This window comes from Panulirus ornatus, chromosome 1 (genome assembly GCF_036320965.1).
Source record: "Panulirus ornatus isolate Po-2019 chromosome 1, ASM3632096v1, whole genome shotgun sequence".
In the NCBI taxonomy this organism is placed as follows: Eukaryota; Metazoa; Arthropoda; class Malacostraca; order Decapoda; family Palinuridae; genus Panulirus; species Panulirus ornatus.
Window position 1 is genome coordinate 988860 of NC_092224.1, and position 17188 is coordinate 1006047.

General features: G+C 41.4%; 2 protein-coding genes across 3 annotated transcripts in view; one reads left to right on the plus strand and one right to left on the minus strand.

The window, feature by feature from the left end:
* The window catches only part of LOC139753949 (uncharacterized), a 171470-nt gene that overhangs the window by 14279 nt on the left and 140003 nt on the right, over nucleotides 1–17188 (minus strand). The window lies entirely within an intron of this gene.
* LOC139752975 (CDK5 regulatory subunit-associated protein 3-like) overlaps nucleotides 1–17188 on the plus strand; it is a 75241-nt gene that overhangs the window by 11245 nt on the left and 46808 nt on the right. The window contains 1 exon segment of the mRNA XM_071669144.1: nucleotides 1134–1194. Coding sequence (XP_071525245.1) covers nucleotides 1134–1194 — 61 coding nt within the window.

The following is a 17188-nucleotide window of genomic DNA, read 5'->3' on the forward strand; positions in this document are numbered from 1 at the left end:
TGAATTCATTGCATAAATCTTAACGACGTTTAAGCATCAGAATTTACGATCGAAGACAAAAGCTCATGCCCGAATTAGGTTCATTGAAAATAAAGGAAAAAAAATGTTCTGCAACGAATAAACGAATAAGATGAAGACACGCACAATGTCCGTAATAGCCTTGTTCGCCCTTGATAATTTCAAAGACGATGTTACTCTTACATTTTAGTACTTTGTCATCTCTCCTTTTCCTGATTACTGTCTGCAGTCGTCTGCGTACGGAATTGGCAAGGATTTTGAAATGTTGTAGGTCCTAGTTTTGGGTCTGTAGGTTCTTCTGAATGAGGCGAGGTACTGATGAGGCGCTGCAGCTTGTCTGTTATCTGGTTCCTCAGTCAAGGTTAAGGTCTGGAGAGTTCCAGGCTGCTCCAGCAGTTGAATATCTTTTCTGATAACCAATGCATCACCTCTCTAGCCTGATGACAGGGACACTACCCTACGTAACGTGATCACACCCGTTAATCCCATAAGAAAAAAAGGAAGCAGGTTGTCCTCTAACACCCTCATGTACTGCTCTCCATTAACTGTAATGTTCTTAGGTACGAAGTACCACCCTCCCTTACCCATTGCAACATTAAAGCAACCCCAGAACATCACCACCTACGGGTGTTCACCTTCATCAAAACGAATGTCACACCGGCTGGCCGGCCCCCTGCTGCCTCCTCACCCATCCTCGCCTCGACTGTTCACACATGAAGGAACTGTCATCGGAAAACCTCACTCCAGTCTTTGTATTTCTCTGCAGATACGAGTTGTTTGCCTTTCATTTCCTTCGCGAGCAGGGGTTTAGCAGCTGACGTACGGTAATGTGAAGGGCCTTTTGCAGAAGATGTTGAATTGTTCTTTGAAAAACGTTCCCTAGAAGTTTTGGATGACTTTTTTTTTTTCTTTTTAGTTGAGTGAGATGCGAAGATGTTTCAGTCCTTCTCTTCTTAGGAGGTTGTTTATACATACAGAAGTCTACCTTGGGTTTTGGTGATAGGATAACATTGTCAGGGAGACCGCGAGCCTTGCCAAGCAGCTGGTTGATCGTGTGTTCTGAGCGACCAGTGCTCCTAGAAACCTCACGCGTACCCACATTTTCTTGCTTCCAGGCGAGAGCAAAGGCTTCACCTCCTTAGAGAGGTTAGAGACGACCATCTTGAAGCAGAGGAGGTAAGATATAAAGCGCCTAAAAGCGAGATTCCCAAAATGAAATGGCAGTCAGGAGGAGTAAAGAAAGATCATCCTTTTCTAAAGATAGCTTGAGGCTTACTGAAGCGGGTTGCTGGTGCTCACACCGGTAGCAACACGTCTGTGCCTCCAGGTGTACGATGATTTCATCCTGAGAGAGTCGTATGCTTGTACACACTACAAACCTAAGGCGTGTATCACCTCTGAAAATATATGGAGGCGGACAAGGTTTTTTGCGGACGCTGCACTGTCTGCAATAAAAGTAATGGATCTAAATGAAACGACTGACCCTCAATAGGGCTTAACTGAGAACAATAAAAGAGGCGAAAAGATAAACCCTTGACTTCTCTTTTCAGTAAGTCACAAGGTACTTCAAAAGTTTCAGATGTATGAAAGTTTGCCATTGCAACATATAAAAAAAAGATAAGAAATCACTGCTCGGAACTGATCCAGCAATTTGTTTGACAGTCCGAAAGTGGAAAACTTGTGGAGATCATCATTCGAGATCAAATTTATACCATTTAGGGAACCACCGTTGAAATCTGACTGATTTATGATACGATCAACTACGATGAAAGTAAAGTAATTGATGTCATCTATCTCGATTTTCAGAAAGCATTCTGTAAGGTTCCGTATCAGACATTACTAGCTAAAATTGTCAGATGTTATCGATGGGATTGTACTTATGTGGATAGGAAATTGGTTGACTGGCCGTAAACAAAGAGTATGTTTGATGGTCGAGCCTCAGAATGGTTAGGCGTGACAAGTGGTGTGCCACAAGGGTCAGTATTGGGACCTGTTCTCTTTCTCATCTATATAAGTGATATTGATGATAATTTGTTGTATTGTAAGATATCAAAATTCGCTGTTGACCCTAAGCTGGAAAATGAATTTACAGAAGAACTGAACATCTGGAGCTTCAAACTGACATAGACAAATTGATGGACTGGGCTCATAGGCGGCAAATGATATATGATATTGAAAATTGCAAAGTTTTACGTATCAGTGGTAACAACGTAAAGGCAAGTTACCGTATGAATTCTGCTGAACTGCAAAAGGTGAATGAGAAAGAAGGCTTTAGAAAATACTAATCTCGAGTGACCAGAAACCAAGTAAATAGTTCACAGAAGCAGTTAACAAGAGCGAAGAAGATTCTTTGATCTATAGGTAAGCCTTCCACAGCAATCATCCTTACTCATTACAAGTCACTGGTCGTGAACATTGTGTTCAGTTATGGTCGTCGTACCTGAAAGGGAAACAGACAAGATGAAGCGAGAACAGTGTTGAGCTGCCACTGAGAGCTGACTAAACGACTTTAATATACCTGGTTTAGACAAGAGAGCGTCGGGTGATCTAATACGAATTTTCCCAATCATCAAAGGTTTTGATGATATTGATCTAACAAGCTACTTGAGACTTGATTCACCCGATTTCACTCGAAGTAATGGGTGCAAATTCGTGGACAAACGTTTTACCTTGAATTAGGCGAAATACTTTCAACGGGATTGTAAATATGTGGTATGATTAACTATAAGCGAAGCAGTAGTCTCCTGTTGTTAGAATTCCATTGTATTTAATCATGTCTCAGCGTTATGTATACGTACACATTTACTGTAGAGGTGGGGGGGATGAACAGCTGGGTTGGCTGTGAGCTCACCTTGACGGGGACTTGCACTCGGGCCCGAGGGATTGATGGGTCGCAACGCTGACCATCGCAGTGTGGAAGCTCGTGTGTGAATACCTAATTATGATTATCTATTTGTATTATACGGGAAGGGATTCTATATTCCTGAGGACCCATCTTGTGAACTTTCTCAGCTGTCATGTAACTTTTTAAACTTTTTGCTGCTGTTTCTTACACAGCTTATTCCTTTCACACTATTTAGATGAATCTTTTCTACCACGTTTATTGCATAGTTTATTTTTATGATCTCTCATTGTTCTATCTGTACATTTTTTCGAAGTGTTCACTTTCATCGTTTAATTATGTAAAAATAAAAACTTGACCGTTACCATAAAGTCGCTCTTCATTCATTCTTCCGTTGTGGGCAAGTTAATGAATCCATTAATTTGCCCACATTTCCTCTCAGTATAACATATCTTTCCTAATGCTGGTACCAATGTTTCCACTGCTCTGGACATTACATCTCTACGTCCGATAATCAAACTTGAGAAGCATATACAAGTTTAGGCCAAGTAAACACTGGGTATAGTTTTCTGAACATTTCTCTATCCATGTAGTTAAATACGGCGGTTTTGATACAGGTCAGTAGATAGATTGTCTCCTTTACAGTTCTGAGGTGGAGCTCTGGCGACAGGATGAATTTCGACTCGTAGGTCTCATTGACACAAATATCCCTGCAACTTATATCCTTTCAGAAATTAATCGTAACCAGGCCTTCTTTCACTTTGTCAGTTCGTCATTACTTTACATTTACCTGGATTGAATTTCATCAACCTTGTATTTGTCCTGCTTTGGAGCTTACTTAGGTCCCCTTGTAAGTTGATGCCATCATCATGATCCTTTGCTTCTCATATGACCTTGGCATCAGCTCCAAACATATTCAGTCACGAGTCCAGTCTTTCTATCAAATTATTTACGTACATTATGAACGGTGGTATTTCCATGACTAACCAGCCTCTGTGGCACGCCGCCAGCAACCCCAGCCTATCTCCAGAAACCTCCTGTAATACGCGTCCTTTCTTCTCTTCGCGTGTGTTCTTTTTTTTTTTCCATCCATTGTTAAAGTCTCCCCGTTTTTCCTCCCTGATGATCCTTAAGTGGTACAGTGTCAGTCACTAATTGTGGTAGTCTAGGAACACACAGTCCTCCCATCCTTCTCTTACACGTCTAGGAGGTTTACTAAGTATCACTTTTACTTATATTCGTGTTGTCGCTGGTTATGGTCGTTTCTCGTGTGCAAGTATTCAGTCAGTTGTTTACTGATCAAATGTTCCACAGACCAGGTTCGTTAGAGAGACTAGTGTACAGTTCAGAGCCATGACCCGATCTTCGTTCTCAGTGACAAGTACAACATTGGCACTCTTGCTCTTGCCGTCGTCCTCCAGCGACTTATTGAAGAACATGTCAGGCGGTCTCTCCTGTGTACTGTATATACACACTTATTCAGCACATATGGAGGAAGATCACCAGACCATGAGCCTTATGTAGGTCAAGGCTCTGGAGTTCTTGGTCCATGTCTTTCCCAGCAGTTTCATCACCATCCAAGACCTCCTCCACACTGTGTCGCTCATGTTGGAGCTTTAGTGTCTTTCAGTGGGAAAATATTTTTCACTTTTGTGTGGATGAATCAGGAGCCTTGACTCCATTAATGATGTTGGTCTTCGATGTCGTATGGCCACCGTAGCCAACCAGGGTAGACGTATTTCTGGCTGGACGATACAACATTCAGCCAGAATCAGAAACTCAGTAATGCGGTGACACTAAACCGTACCTCCTCTCCCTGACCTTTGGCGGTGCAACTTGACTGGCCAGAAGTGTTCTGCAGTGCTCGAAAGGAGAAGAAATCTGGGGGCAGCTTTTGGGACACTCTCTCTCTCTCTCTCTCTCTCTCTCTCTCTCTCTCTCTCTCTCTCTCTCTCTCTCTCTCTCTCTCTCTCTCTCTCTCTCTCTCTCTCTCTCTCCTCTCTCTCTCTCTCCTCTCTCTCTCTCTCCTCTCTCTCTCTCTCCTCTCTCTCTCTCTCCTCTCTCTCTCTCTCTCTCCTCTCTCTCTCTCTCCTCTCTCTCTCTCTCCTCTCTCTCTCTCTCCTCTCTCTCTCTCTCCTCTCTCTCTCTCTCCTCTCTCTCTCTCTCCTCTCTCTCTCTCTCCTCTCTCTCTCTCTCCTCTCTCTCTCTCTCCTCTCTCTCTCTCTCCTCTCTCTCTCTCTCCTCTCTCTCTCTCTCCTCTCTCTCTCCTCTCTCTCTCTCTCCTCTCTCTCTCTCCTCTCTCTCTCTCCTCTCTCTCTCTCCTCTCTCTCTCTCTCTCTCTCTCTCTCTCTCTCTCTCTCTCTCTCTCTCTCTCTCTCTCTCTCTCTCTCTCTCTCTCTCTCTCTCTCTCTCTCTCTCTCTCTCTCTCTCTCTCTCTCTCTCTCTCTCTCATCGTTGATAGGCCTCATCGTTGCTCCCCAGATATCGCAAGAGCCGGAAGGTGCAAAGATTCTGTAAGCTTACGACATCTGGCAGTGACTCAAATCTTGCTGTGTTAGGAAAGTATGAAGTGAGTATCGCAAGAGATTGCAGTAGCGGTGTTACGAGTTTTTATAGATATATCAAGAACAAGAAGCATATAAGAACTGTGATATGACCCTTAGCAAACGAAAATGGGGAACCCATTGTGGGTGATGAAAGCATAGTAGCAACCCTGATTTTACTCCAAAAAGCAGCGTCACGAGCATTGAGACAGTGATGAACAGAATACACGCGATACCAGAATTTACCATCACAGTTAGAGAAGAACTAACACAGATAAGATGAAGACTTATACAACTTCCTGTCCTGATCGGTTTTTCCACGAGGAAGCACGAAACTGCTAAACCGTCAATCTATATTGTCAATTAATCTATCCAGGATGGGATCGTCCCGCAGGACTGGAGACTGGCAGACGTCACTCCTATACTCAAAAAGGGAAGCCGTGAATGCCTGGTAATTACCGACCTGTTAACCTCACATCAATTTATGTGATCATTTACGGTCGAATATTAGAAACAAAAACGTAGGTCACTTCGAACAGCAGTTTGATCAATAATACATAGCATGGGTTTAGAAGGCACAGATCATGCCCCACAGACATCCCTGAACTTTATCATGAATCATTCAGTACCCACGACGAATCTAAAGTAATAAATGTTACAGTTTTAAACTTTCAAAAAGCTTTCGACAAAGTCTCCCACGTTAGATTGATGCATGAAGTCCGGGCCTTGAGGATTATTGGTTGCGTAGGGAACTGGATAGCTGGCTGGTAATGTGATACGAAGCAGAGAGTTGGAATGAATAGGGAATCATCACCGTGGTCACCCGTTACTTATGGGGTCCCACAGGGGTCCGTTCTGGGGTCTAAACTTTTCATCATTCCTGTGGATTTTACTAATGGAGGCCAGATTTGCAGATGACACAAAAGATCGTCAATGCCATATTGAATGAAGAACATAGACTGATTACAAGAGATAAAATCTCTGAATGGTCTACAAAATAGCAAGTGGCACTTAACGTTAATAAATTTTAGCTGTTGTAAATTGAAACCTCAACAAGAAATTCGATTTTGAATTGATGAGCCACAAGATAAGGTACACCCCTTGTGTAAGTGATCCAGGGATTACTGTCTCCAACAACTTCAAAATTCTCCCAGCATTGTAACGACTCTGCCAGGAAAGGAAATAAGATGGTAAGATTTATTAACAGAAACTTTACATATAAAAGCAAGGTTGTGATATTGCCATGATGCCCAAGTCTAGTTAGACCCCACCTTGAATATGCATTATAGCTTTGGGCCTTCCATTTAAGCAAGGATGCTCTAACATTGGAAGTAGTGCTGCGAAAGGAACCAAATGAATTCCTTACGTAACAAACCATATGAGGACAGACGACGGAAATTTGGTTTGTTCTTTCAATGCAAAAAGCGGCTGCCAGGTAATTTGATAGAATGTTATTAAGATACTAAAAGGATTCACCAACGTCAGTATTGAAACTTTCTTAACGGTTGCGCCATTACTGCCAACGACAGATAATGGACTAAAATTTAGAGGTCACGAAGTTGATCTGGATTGCACGAAATAATTCTTTACCAACGACGCGTGGAATAAGTCCCGAAACCATACAGTTCAGAGCAACACTGTTAGTATGTTTATATGAGGTGGCTTGATCATCTCTGGTCGCTCTCGGGTATTGACAAATTATATTGATCAGTTATCACAACTTAGTGGTATATCATGCCACCCTCTCGACCACTGACCTCTCTCTGGTTATGCTGCAGTAACGTACCACCTTTGATTAACTTGTGTCGCTTGCATTAAGGGAACAAGAAAGAATCATTGTATGATACTTCCATATCAGGAGTAATATAGGCTTGGCACGTCGCGAGGCTGGTGCTCAGAGTGTATTCTGGCTCTTATATTTATAACAAAAAGTGAAGAATATATGCCGTTGGTGACTGACTTTCATATAGATAGTTTCCTCGGGCTTTTTAGTCCTGCAAGGTATTAGTTCTACCTGTTTTCCATTTAGTATATTGTCAGAGGTATTGGAGGGTGGGGATAGGGCCTATGATTTGCTGTCTCTTCTACTGTCTTTTTCAGTAGTGGTAAAGCCAGGTCACCTTGCTTGGACCTTGCGTCCGTGTATTTACGTAACACTCTCTCTCTCTCTCTCTCTCTCTCTCTCTCTCTCTCTCTCTCTCTCTCTCTCTCTCTCTCTCTCTCTCTCTCTCTCTCTCTCATTGTTGATAGGCCTCATCGTTGCTCCCCAGATATCGCAAGCCGGAAGGTGCAAAAATAGATTCTGCAAGCTTACGACATCTGGCAGTGACTCAAATCTTGCTGTGTTAGGAAAGAGGTAAAATGACCTGTGTAGAAAGCCAGCAGAAAGTATGAAGTGAGTATCGCAAGAGATTGCAGTAGCGGTGTTACAAGTTTTTATAGATATATCAAGAACAAGAAGCATATAAGAACTGTGATATGACCCTTAGTAAACGAAAATGGGGAACCCATTGTGGGTGATGAAAGCATAGTAGCAACCCTGATTTTACTCCAAAAAGCAGCGTCACGAGCATTGAGACAGTGATGAACAGAATACACGCGATACCAGAATTTACCATCACAGTTAGAGAAGAACTAACACAGATAAGATGAAGACTTATACAACTTCCTGTCCTGATCGGTTTTTCCACGAGGAAGCACGAAACTGCTAAACCGTCAATCTATATTGTCAATTAATCTATCCAGGATGGGATCGTCCCGCAGGACTGGAGACTGGCAGACGTCACTCCTATACTCAAAAAGGGAAGCCGTGAATGCCTGGTAATTACCGACCTGTTAACCTCACATCAATTTATGTGATCATTTACGGTCGAATATTAGAAACAAAAACGTAGGTCACTTCGAACAGCAGTTTGATCAATAATACATAGCATGGGTTTAGAAGGCACAGATCATGCCCCACAGACATCCCTGAACTTTATCATGAATCATTCAGTACCCACGACGAATCTAAAGTAATAAATGTTACAGTTTTAAACTTTCAAAAAGCTTTCGACAAAGTCTCCCACGTTAGATTGATGCATGAAGTCCGGGCCTTGAGGATTATTGGTTGCGTAGGGAACTGGATAGCTGGCTGGTAATGTGATACGAAGCAGAGAGTTGGAATGAATAGGGAATCATCACCGTGGTCACCCGTTACTTATGGGGTCCCACAGGGGTCCGTTCTGGGGTCTAAACTTTTCATCATTCCTGTGGATTATACTAATGGAGGCCAGATTTGCAGATGACACAAAAGATCGTCAATGCCATATTGAATGAAGAACATAGACTGATTACAAGAGATAAAATCTCTGAATGGTCTACAAAATAGCAAGTGGCACTTAACGTTAATAAATTTTAGCTGTTGTAAATTGAAACCTCAACAAGAAATTCGATTGTGAATTGATGAGCCACAAGATAAGGTACACTCCTTGTGTAAGTGATCCAGGGATTACTGTCTCCAACAACTTCAAAATTCTCCCAGCATTGTAATGACACTGCCAGGAAAGCAAATAAGATGGTAAGATTTATTAACAGAAACTTTACATATAAAAGCAAGGTTGTGATATTGCCATGATGCCCAAGTCTAGTTAGACCCCACCCTGAATATGCATTATAGCTTTGGGCCTTCTATTTAAGCAAGGATGCTCTAACATTGGAAGTAGTGCTGCGAAAGGAACCAAATGAATTCCTTACGTAACAAACCATATGAGGACAGACGACGGAAATTTGGTTTGTTCTTTCAATGCAAAAAGCGGCTGCCAGGTAATTTGATAGAATGTTATTAAGATACTAAAAGGATTCACCAACGTCAGTATTGAAACTTTCTTAACGGTTGCGCCATTACTGCCAACGACAGATAATGGACTAAAATTTAGAGGTCACGAAGTTGATCTGGATTGCACGAAATAATTCTTTACCAACGACGCGTGGAATAAGTCCCGAAACCATACAGTTCAGAGCAACGCTGTTAGTATGTTTATATTAGGTGGCTTGATCATCTCTGGTCGCTCTCGGGTATTGACAAATTATATTGATCAGTTATCACAACTTAGTGGTATATCATGCCACCCTCTCGACCACTGACCTCTCTCTGGTTATGCTGCAGTAACGTACCACCTTTGATTAACTTGTGTCGCTTGCATTAAGGGAACAAGAAAGAATCATTGTATGATACTTCCATATCAGGAGTAATATAGGCTTGGCACGTCGCGAGGCTGGTGCTCAGAGTGTATTCTGGCTCTTATATTTATAACAAAAAGTGAAGAATATATGCCGTTGGTGACTGACTTTCATATAGATATTTTCCTCGGGCTTTTTAGTCCTGCAAGGTATTAGTTCTACCTGTTTTCCATTTAGTATATTGTCGGAGGGATTGGAGGGTGGGGATAGGGCCTATGATTTGCTGTCTCTTCTACTGTCTTTTTCAGTAGTGGTAAAGCCAGGCCACCTTGCTTGGACCTTGCGTCTGTGTATTTACGTAACTCTCTCTCTCTCTTTCTCTCTCTCTCTCTCTCTCTCTCTCTCTCTCTCTCTCTCTCTCTCTCTCTCTCTCTCTCTCTCTCTCTCTCTCTCAGGTAGTAATGTGGCAGCCACATCACCGTCTGTGGAGGTGCTGCCTCCTGGATATCAGAAGTAGATGAAGGAGGCGCGGTAGCCTAGCACTACATCGGCTGTCAAGTTCCCCTTCCTGGCCCAGATTGTTGCCTCTTCCTTTTTTCATGCCTCACAGAGACATGAGTTTCTGGCTTTTACGATACAAACCGACACACTATCTTCATCTTACACAGAATACTTGAAAACATGTAACTCACAACATCTCTTTACTCTTGACTCTAAATTAACATGCGGTGGGTGCGACGCGCTACCCGTCGACTGACAAAATCGCGTCAAAGAGATAGGTCTCTCTCTCTCTCTCTCTCTCTCTCTCTCTCTCTCTCTCTCTCTCTCTCTCTCTCTCTCTCTCTCTCAGCATTACCAACACTTCAAAGACTTTTCGCCTTATTGAGCTGCACCTGCATCTTTTAATCTATTCACTCATGATGAGACTGAGAAAAATAGCTTTTCCTATATTGACGGAAAATATTTGCAACACTTCAAAGCGAACCTCGCATTTTGCCCCCGAGACCCGTCAGTGAATACAGCCACCTGCTCTCTGTATTCTCTTTCATGAATACAGTAATTTGTAAAATATGTTTGACACAAATTTTCTTTTTCTTTTAACTCTTAAGCAGAAGGTACGACCCTTGAGCACAAGGGTGCGTCGCTTTACTTCTACATAACGACCCCTCGGCTGAGGTGGCCTGGCCTGCCCTGACTCTCATGTCAAGGGTCGTACCTCGATTTCACGGATCGTACCGTCGTATCAAGGATCGTACCGTTGTATTAAGGGATATACCGTCGTATCAAGGATCGTACCGTTGTATTAAGGTACATACCGTCGTATCAAGGATCGTACCGTCGTATCAAGGATCGTACCGTTGTATTAAGGGATATACCGTCGTATCAAGGATCGTACCGTTGTATTAAAGGACATGCTGTCGTATCAAGGGTCGTACCATTGTATTAAAGTACATACCGTCGTATCAAGGATCGTACCGTTGTATTAAGGTACATACCGTCGTATCAAGGATTGTACCGTTGTATTAAGAGATATACCATCGTGTCAAGGATCCTTTCGCTGTATTTAGGATTGCGAGGTCTTGTCGTGTATTGCACAGTTGTACAACATCCAGGAACATACCATCTTGTCGTAAATCATCGCATTACTTATGACAGGCAAAACTACAATGATATCGTTAATGAAAACGATATGGAAGTGGCTTAGAAGAGCTTCAGTAAAACTTTCAAAGTAGTGGAGGGAACATAAGTGTCAATGCGTAGTACACGGTCTTTTTCCGAAGCGAGGCAGAAGTAGCGGAACGATGACATAAAGATGTGGTTGTTGTCTGAAAATGCAGCGCATATGAATGTCAAAGAGACAAATACCAACGTAATGGAGTAAATTACTTACATATCCATAGAGAAACTAATTTTTATATGTCGGTTTGAAGCGTATATTGTTGAAAGCAGTAAAATAAACCTTAAAACTTTTTTGATAATGTTAGAAGGACGAAAGACATTAGCCAATTAACTGGTCCGTTAATTACGGAAAATGGTAACTTGGTTCAAGGCATCGAAGCCATTGCAAAGATATATTCATATATATATATATATATATATATATATATATATATATATATATATATATATATATATATATATATATATATATATATAGGTATATATAGGTATATATATATAGGTATATATAGGTATATATAGGTATATATATATATATATATATATATATATATATATATATATATATATATATATATATATATCGCATTACTTTTGACAGGCAAAACTACAATGATATCGTTAATGAAAACGCTATGGAAGTGGCTTAGAAAAGCTTCAGTAAAACTTTCAAAGTAGTGGAGGGAACATATATATATATATATATATATATATATATATATATATATATATATATATATATATATATATATATATATTTTTTTTTTTTTTTCTTTTTTTTTTTTTTTGCTTTGTCGCTGTCTCCCGCGTTTGCGAGGTAGCGCAAGGAAACAGACGAAAGAAATGGCCCAACCCACCCCCATACACATGTATATACATACGTCCACACACGCAAATATACATACCTACACAGCTTTCCATGGTTTACCCCAGACGCTTCACATGCCTTGATTCAATCCACTGACAGCACGTCAACCCCGGTATACCACATCGCTCCAATTCACTCTATTTCTTGCCCTCCTTTCACCCTCCTGCATGTTCAGGCCCCGATCGCACAAAATCTTTTTCACTCCATCTTTCCACCTCCAATTTGGTCTCCCTCTTCTCCTCGTTCCCTCCACCTCCGACACATATATCCTCTTGGTCAATCTTTCCTCACTCATTCTCTCCATGTGCCCGAACCATTTCAAAACACCCTCTTCTGCTCTTATATATATATATATATATATATATATATATATATATATATATATATATATATATATAAACCAATATTCCAGTTTCATGATAAGAGAAGTGGTCCAGGCAGTATGATACAGTGGTTAAATTGATGAAAACTACTATCGACGTTCGTGTAAATAAATTATACATTTCCCTTGTCCATAGCCAGAGGTTGAACCATAATGTGACATTCATTTTTTTTAATTTCATTTCAAGATAGAAGTTTCAGTTTTCTAAATTGTTTCTTACATTTTTCATATGTATATATATATATATATATATATATATATATATATATATATATATATATATATATATATATATATATATATTATATATATATATATATATATATATATATATATATATATATATATATATATATATATATATATATATATATGTGTGTGTGTGTGTGTGTGTGTGTGTGTGTGTATATATGTGTATATGTGTGTGTATATATATAATATATATATATATATATATATATATATATATATATATATATATATATATATATATATTATCCCTGGGGATAGGGGTGAAAGAATACTTCCCACGCATTCCTCACGTGTCGTAGAAGGCGACTAGAGGGGACGGGAGCAGGGGGCCAGAAATCCTCCCCTCCTTGTATTTTTAACTTTCTAAAAAATGGGAAACAAAAGAAGTCACGCGGGGAGTGCTCATCCTCCTCGTAGACTCAGGTTGGGGTGTCTAAATGTGTGTGGATGTAACCAAGAGTGAAAAAAGAAGAGATAGGTAGTATGTTTGAGGAAAGGAACCTGGATGTTTTAGCTCTGAGTGAAACGAAGCTCAAGAGTAAAGGGGAAGAGTGGTTTGGGAATGTCTTGGGAGTAAAGTCAGGGGTTAGTGAGAGGACAAGAGCAAGGGAAGGAGTAGCAGTACTCCTGAAACAGGAGTTGTGGGAGTATGTGATAGAATGTAAGAAAGTAAATTCTCGATTAATATGGGTAAAACTGAAAGTTGATGGAGAGAGATGGGTGATTATTGGTGCATATGCACTTGGGCATGAGAAGAAAGATCATGAGAGGCAAGTGTTTTGGGAGCAGCTGAATGAGTGTGTTAGTGGTTTTGATGCACAAGACCGGGTTATAGTGATGGGTGATTTGAAAGCAACGGTGAGTAATGTAGCAGTTGAGGGAATAATTGGTATACATGGAGTGTTCAGTGTTGTAAATGGAAATGGTGAAGAGCTTGTAGATTTATGTGCTGAAAAAGGACTGGTGATTGGGAATACCTGGTTTAAAAAGCGAGATATACATAAGTATACGTATGTAAGTAGGAGAGAGGCCAGAGAGCGTTATTGGATTACGTGTTAATTGACAGGCGCGCGAAAGAGAGACTTTTGGATGTAAATGTGCTGAGAGGTGCAACTGGAGGGATGTCTGATCATTATCTTGTGGAGGCTAAGGTGAAGATTTGTATGGGTTTTCAGAAAAGAAGAGTGAATGTTGGGGTGAAGAGGGTGGTGAGAGTAAGTGAGCTTGGGAAGGAGACTTGTGTGAGGAAGTACCAGGAGAGACTGAGTACAGAATGGAAAAAGGTGAGAACAATGGAAGTAAGGGGAGTGGGGGAGGAATGGGATGTATTTAGGGAATCAGTGATGGATTGCGCAAAAGATGCTTGTGGCATGAGAAGCGTGGGAGGTGGGTTGATTAGAAAGGGTAGTGAGTGGTGGGATGAAGAAGTAAGATTATTAGTGAAAGAGAAGAGAGAGGCATTTGGACGATTTTTGCAGGGAAAAAATGCAATTGAGTGGGAGATGTATAAAAGAAAGAGACAGGAGGTTAAGAGAAAGGTGCAAGAGGTGAAAAAGAGGGCAAATGAGAGTTGGGGTGAGAGAGTATCATTAAATTTTAGGGAGAATAAAAAGATGTCTTGGAAGGAGGTAAATAAAGTGCGTGAGACAGGGGAGCAAATGGGAACTTCAGTGAAGGGCGCTAATGGGGAGGTGATAACAAGTAGTGGTGATGTGAGAAGGAGATGGAGTGAGTATTTTGAAAGTTTGTTGAATGTGTTTGATGATAGAGTGGCAGATATAGGGTGTTTTGGTCGAGGTGGTGTGCAAAGTGAGAGGGTTGGGGAAAATGATTTGGTAAACAGAGAAGAGGTAGTAAAAGCTTTGCGGAAGATGAAAGCCGGCAAGGCAGCAGGTTTGGATGGTATTGCAGTGGAATTTATAAAAAAAAAAAGGGGGTGACTGTATTGTTGACTGGTTGGTAAGGTTATTTAATGTATGTATGACTCATGGTGAGGTGCCTGAGGATTGGCGGAATGCGTGCATAGTGCCATTGTACAAAGGCAAAGGGGATAAGAGTGAGTGCTCAAATTACAGAGGTATAAGTTTGTTGAGTATTCCTGGTAAATTATATGGGAGGGTATTGATTGAGAGGGTGAAGGCATGTACAGAGCATCAGATTGGGGAAGAGCAGTGTGGTTTCAGAAGTGGTAGAGGATGTGTGGATCAGGTGTTTGCTTTGAAGAATGTATGTGAGAAATACTTAGAAAAGCAAATGGATTTGTATGTAGCATTTATGGATCTGGAGAAGGCATATGATAGAGTTGATAGAGATGCTCTGTGGAAGGTATTAAGAATATATGGTGTGGGAGGCAAGTTGTTAGAAGCAGTGAAGATATTTTATCGAGGATGTAAGGCATGTGTACGTGTAGGAAGAGAGGAAAGTGATTGGTTCTCAGTGAATGTAGGTTTGCGGCAGGGGTGTGTGATGTCTCCATGGTTGTTTCATTTGTTTATGGATGGGGTTGTTAGGGAGGTGAATGCAAGAGTTTTGGAAAGAGGGGCAAGTATGAAGTCTGTTGTGGATGAGAGAGCTTGGGAAGTGAGTCAGTTGTTGTTCGCTGATGATACAGCGCTGGTGGCTGATTCATGTGAGAAACTGCAGAAGCTGGTGACTGAGTTTGGTAAAGTGTGTGGAAGAAGAAAGTTAAGAGTAAATGTGAATAAGAGCAAGGTAATTAGGTACAGTAGGGTTGAGGGTCAAGTCAATTGGGAGGTAAGTTTGAATGGAGAAAAACTGGAGGAAGTAAAGTGTTTTAGATATCTGGGAGTGGATCTGGCAGCGGATGGAACCATGGAAGCGGAAGTGAATCATAGGGTGGGGGAGGGGGCGAAAATTGTGGGAGCCTTGAAGAATGTTTGGAAGTCGAGAACATTATCTCGGAAAGCAAAAATGGGTATGTTTGAAGGAATAGTGGTTCCAACAATGTTGTATGGTTGCGAGGCGTGGGCTATGGATAGAGTTGTGCGCAGGAGGATGGATGTGCTGGAAATGAGATGTTTGAGGACAATATGTGGTGTGAGGTGGTTTGATCGAGTAAGTAATGTAAGGGTAAGAGAGATGTGTGGAAATAAAAAGAGTGTGGTTGAGAGAGCAGAAGAGGGTGTTTTGAAATGGTTTGGTCACATGGAGAGAATGAGTGAGGAAAGATTGACCAAGAAGATATATGTGTCAGAGGTGGAGGGAACGAGGAGAAGTGGGAGACCAAATTGGAGGTGGAAGGATGGAGTGAAAAAGATTTTGAGTGATCGGGGCCTGAACATGCAGGAGGGTGAAAGGCGTGCAAGGAATAGAGTGAATTGGAACGATGTGGTATACCGGGGTCGACGTGCTGTCAGTGGATTGAACCAGGGCATGTGAAGCGTCTGGGGTAAACCATGGAAAGTTGTGTGGGGCCTGGATGTGGAAAGGGAGCTGTGGTTTCGGGCATTATTACATGATAGCTAGAGAGTGAGTGTGAACGAATGTGGTCTTTGGTGTCTTTTCCTAGCGCTACCTCGCACACATGAGGGAGAGGGGGTTGTTATTTCATGTGTGGCGAGGTGGCGATGGGAACAAATAAAGGCAGACAGTATGAATTATGTACATGTGTATATGTCTGTGTGTGTATATATATGTGTACATTGAGATGTATAGGTATGTATATTTGCGTGTGTGGACGTGTATGTATATACATGTGTATGGGGGTGGGCTGGGCCATTTCTTTCGTCTGTTTCCTTGCGCTACCTCGCAAACATGGGAGACAGCGACAAAGCAAAATAAAAATTCAACGCTCCCAGAATTTTCGCCCCCTCCCCCACCCTATGATTCACATACACTTCCATGGTTCCATCCGCTGCCAAATCCACTCCCAGATATCTAAAACACTTCACTTCCTCCAGTTTTTCTCCATTCAAACTTACCTCCCAATTGACTTGTCCCTCAGCCCTACTGTACCTAATAACCTTGCACTAATTCACATTTACTCTCAACTCTCAACTCACTTCCCAAGCTCTCTCATCCACAACAGACTCCATACTTGCCCCTCTTTCCGAAACTCTTGTATTCACCTCCGTAACAACCCCATCCATAAACAAATTAAACAACCAAGGAGACATCGCACACCCCTGCCGCAAACCTACATTCACTAAGAACCAATCACTTTCCTCTCTTCCTACACATACACATGCCTTACATCCTCGATAAAAACTTTTCACTGCTTCTAACAACTTGCCTCCCACTCCATATATTCTTAGTACCTTCCACAGAGCATCTCTATCAACTCTATCATATGCCTTCTCCAGATCCATAAATGCTACATACAAATCCATTTGCTTTTCTAAGTATTTCTCACATACATTCTTCAAAGCAAACACCTGATCCACACATCCTCTACCACTTCTGAAACCACACTGCTCTTCCCC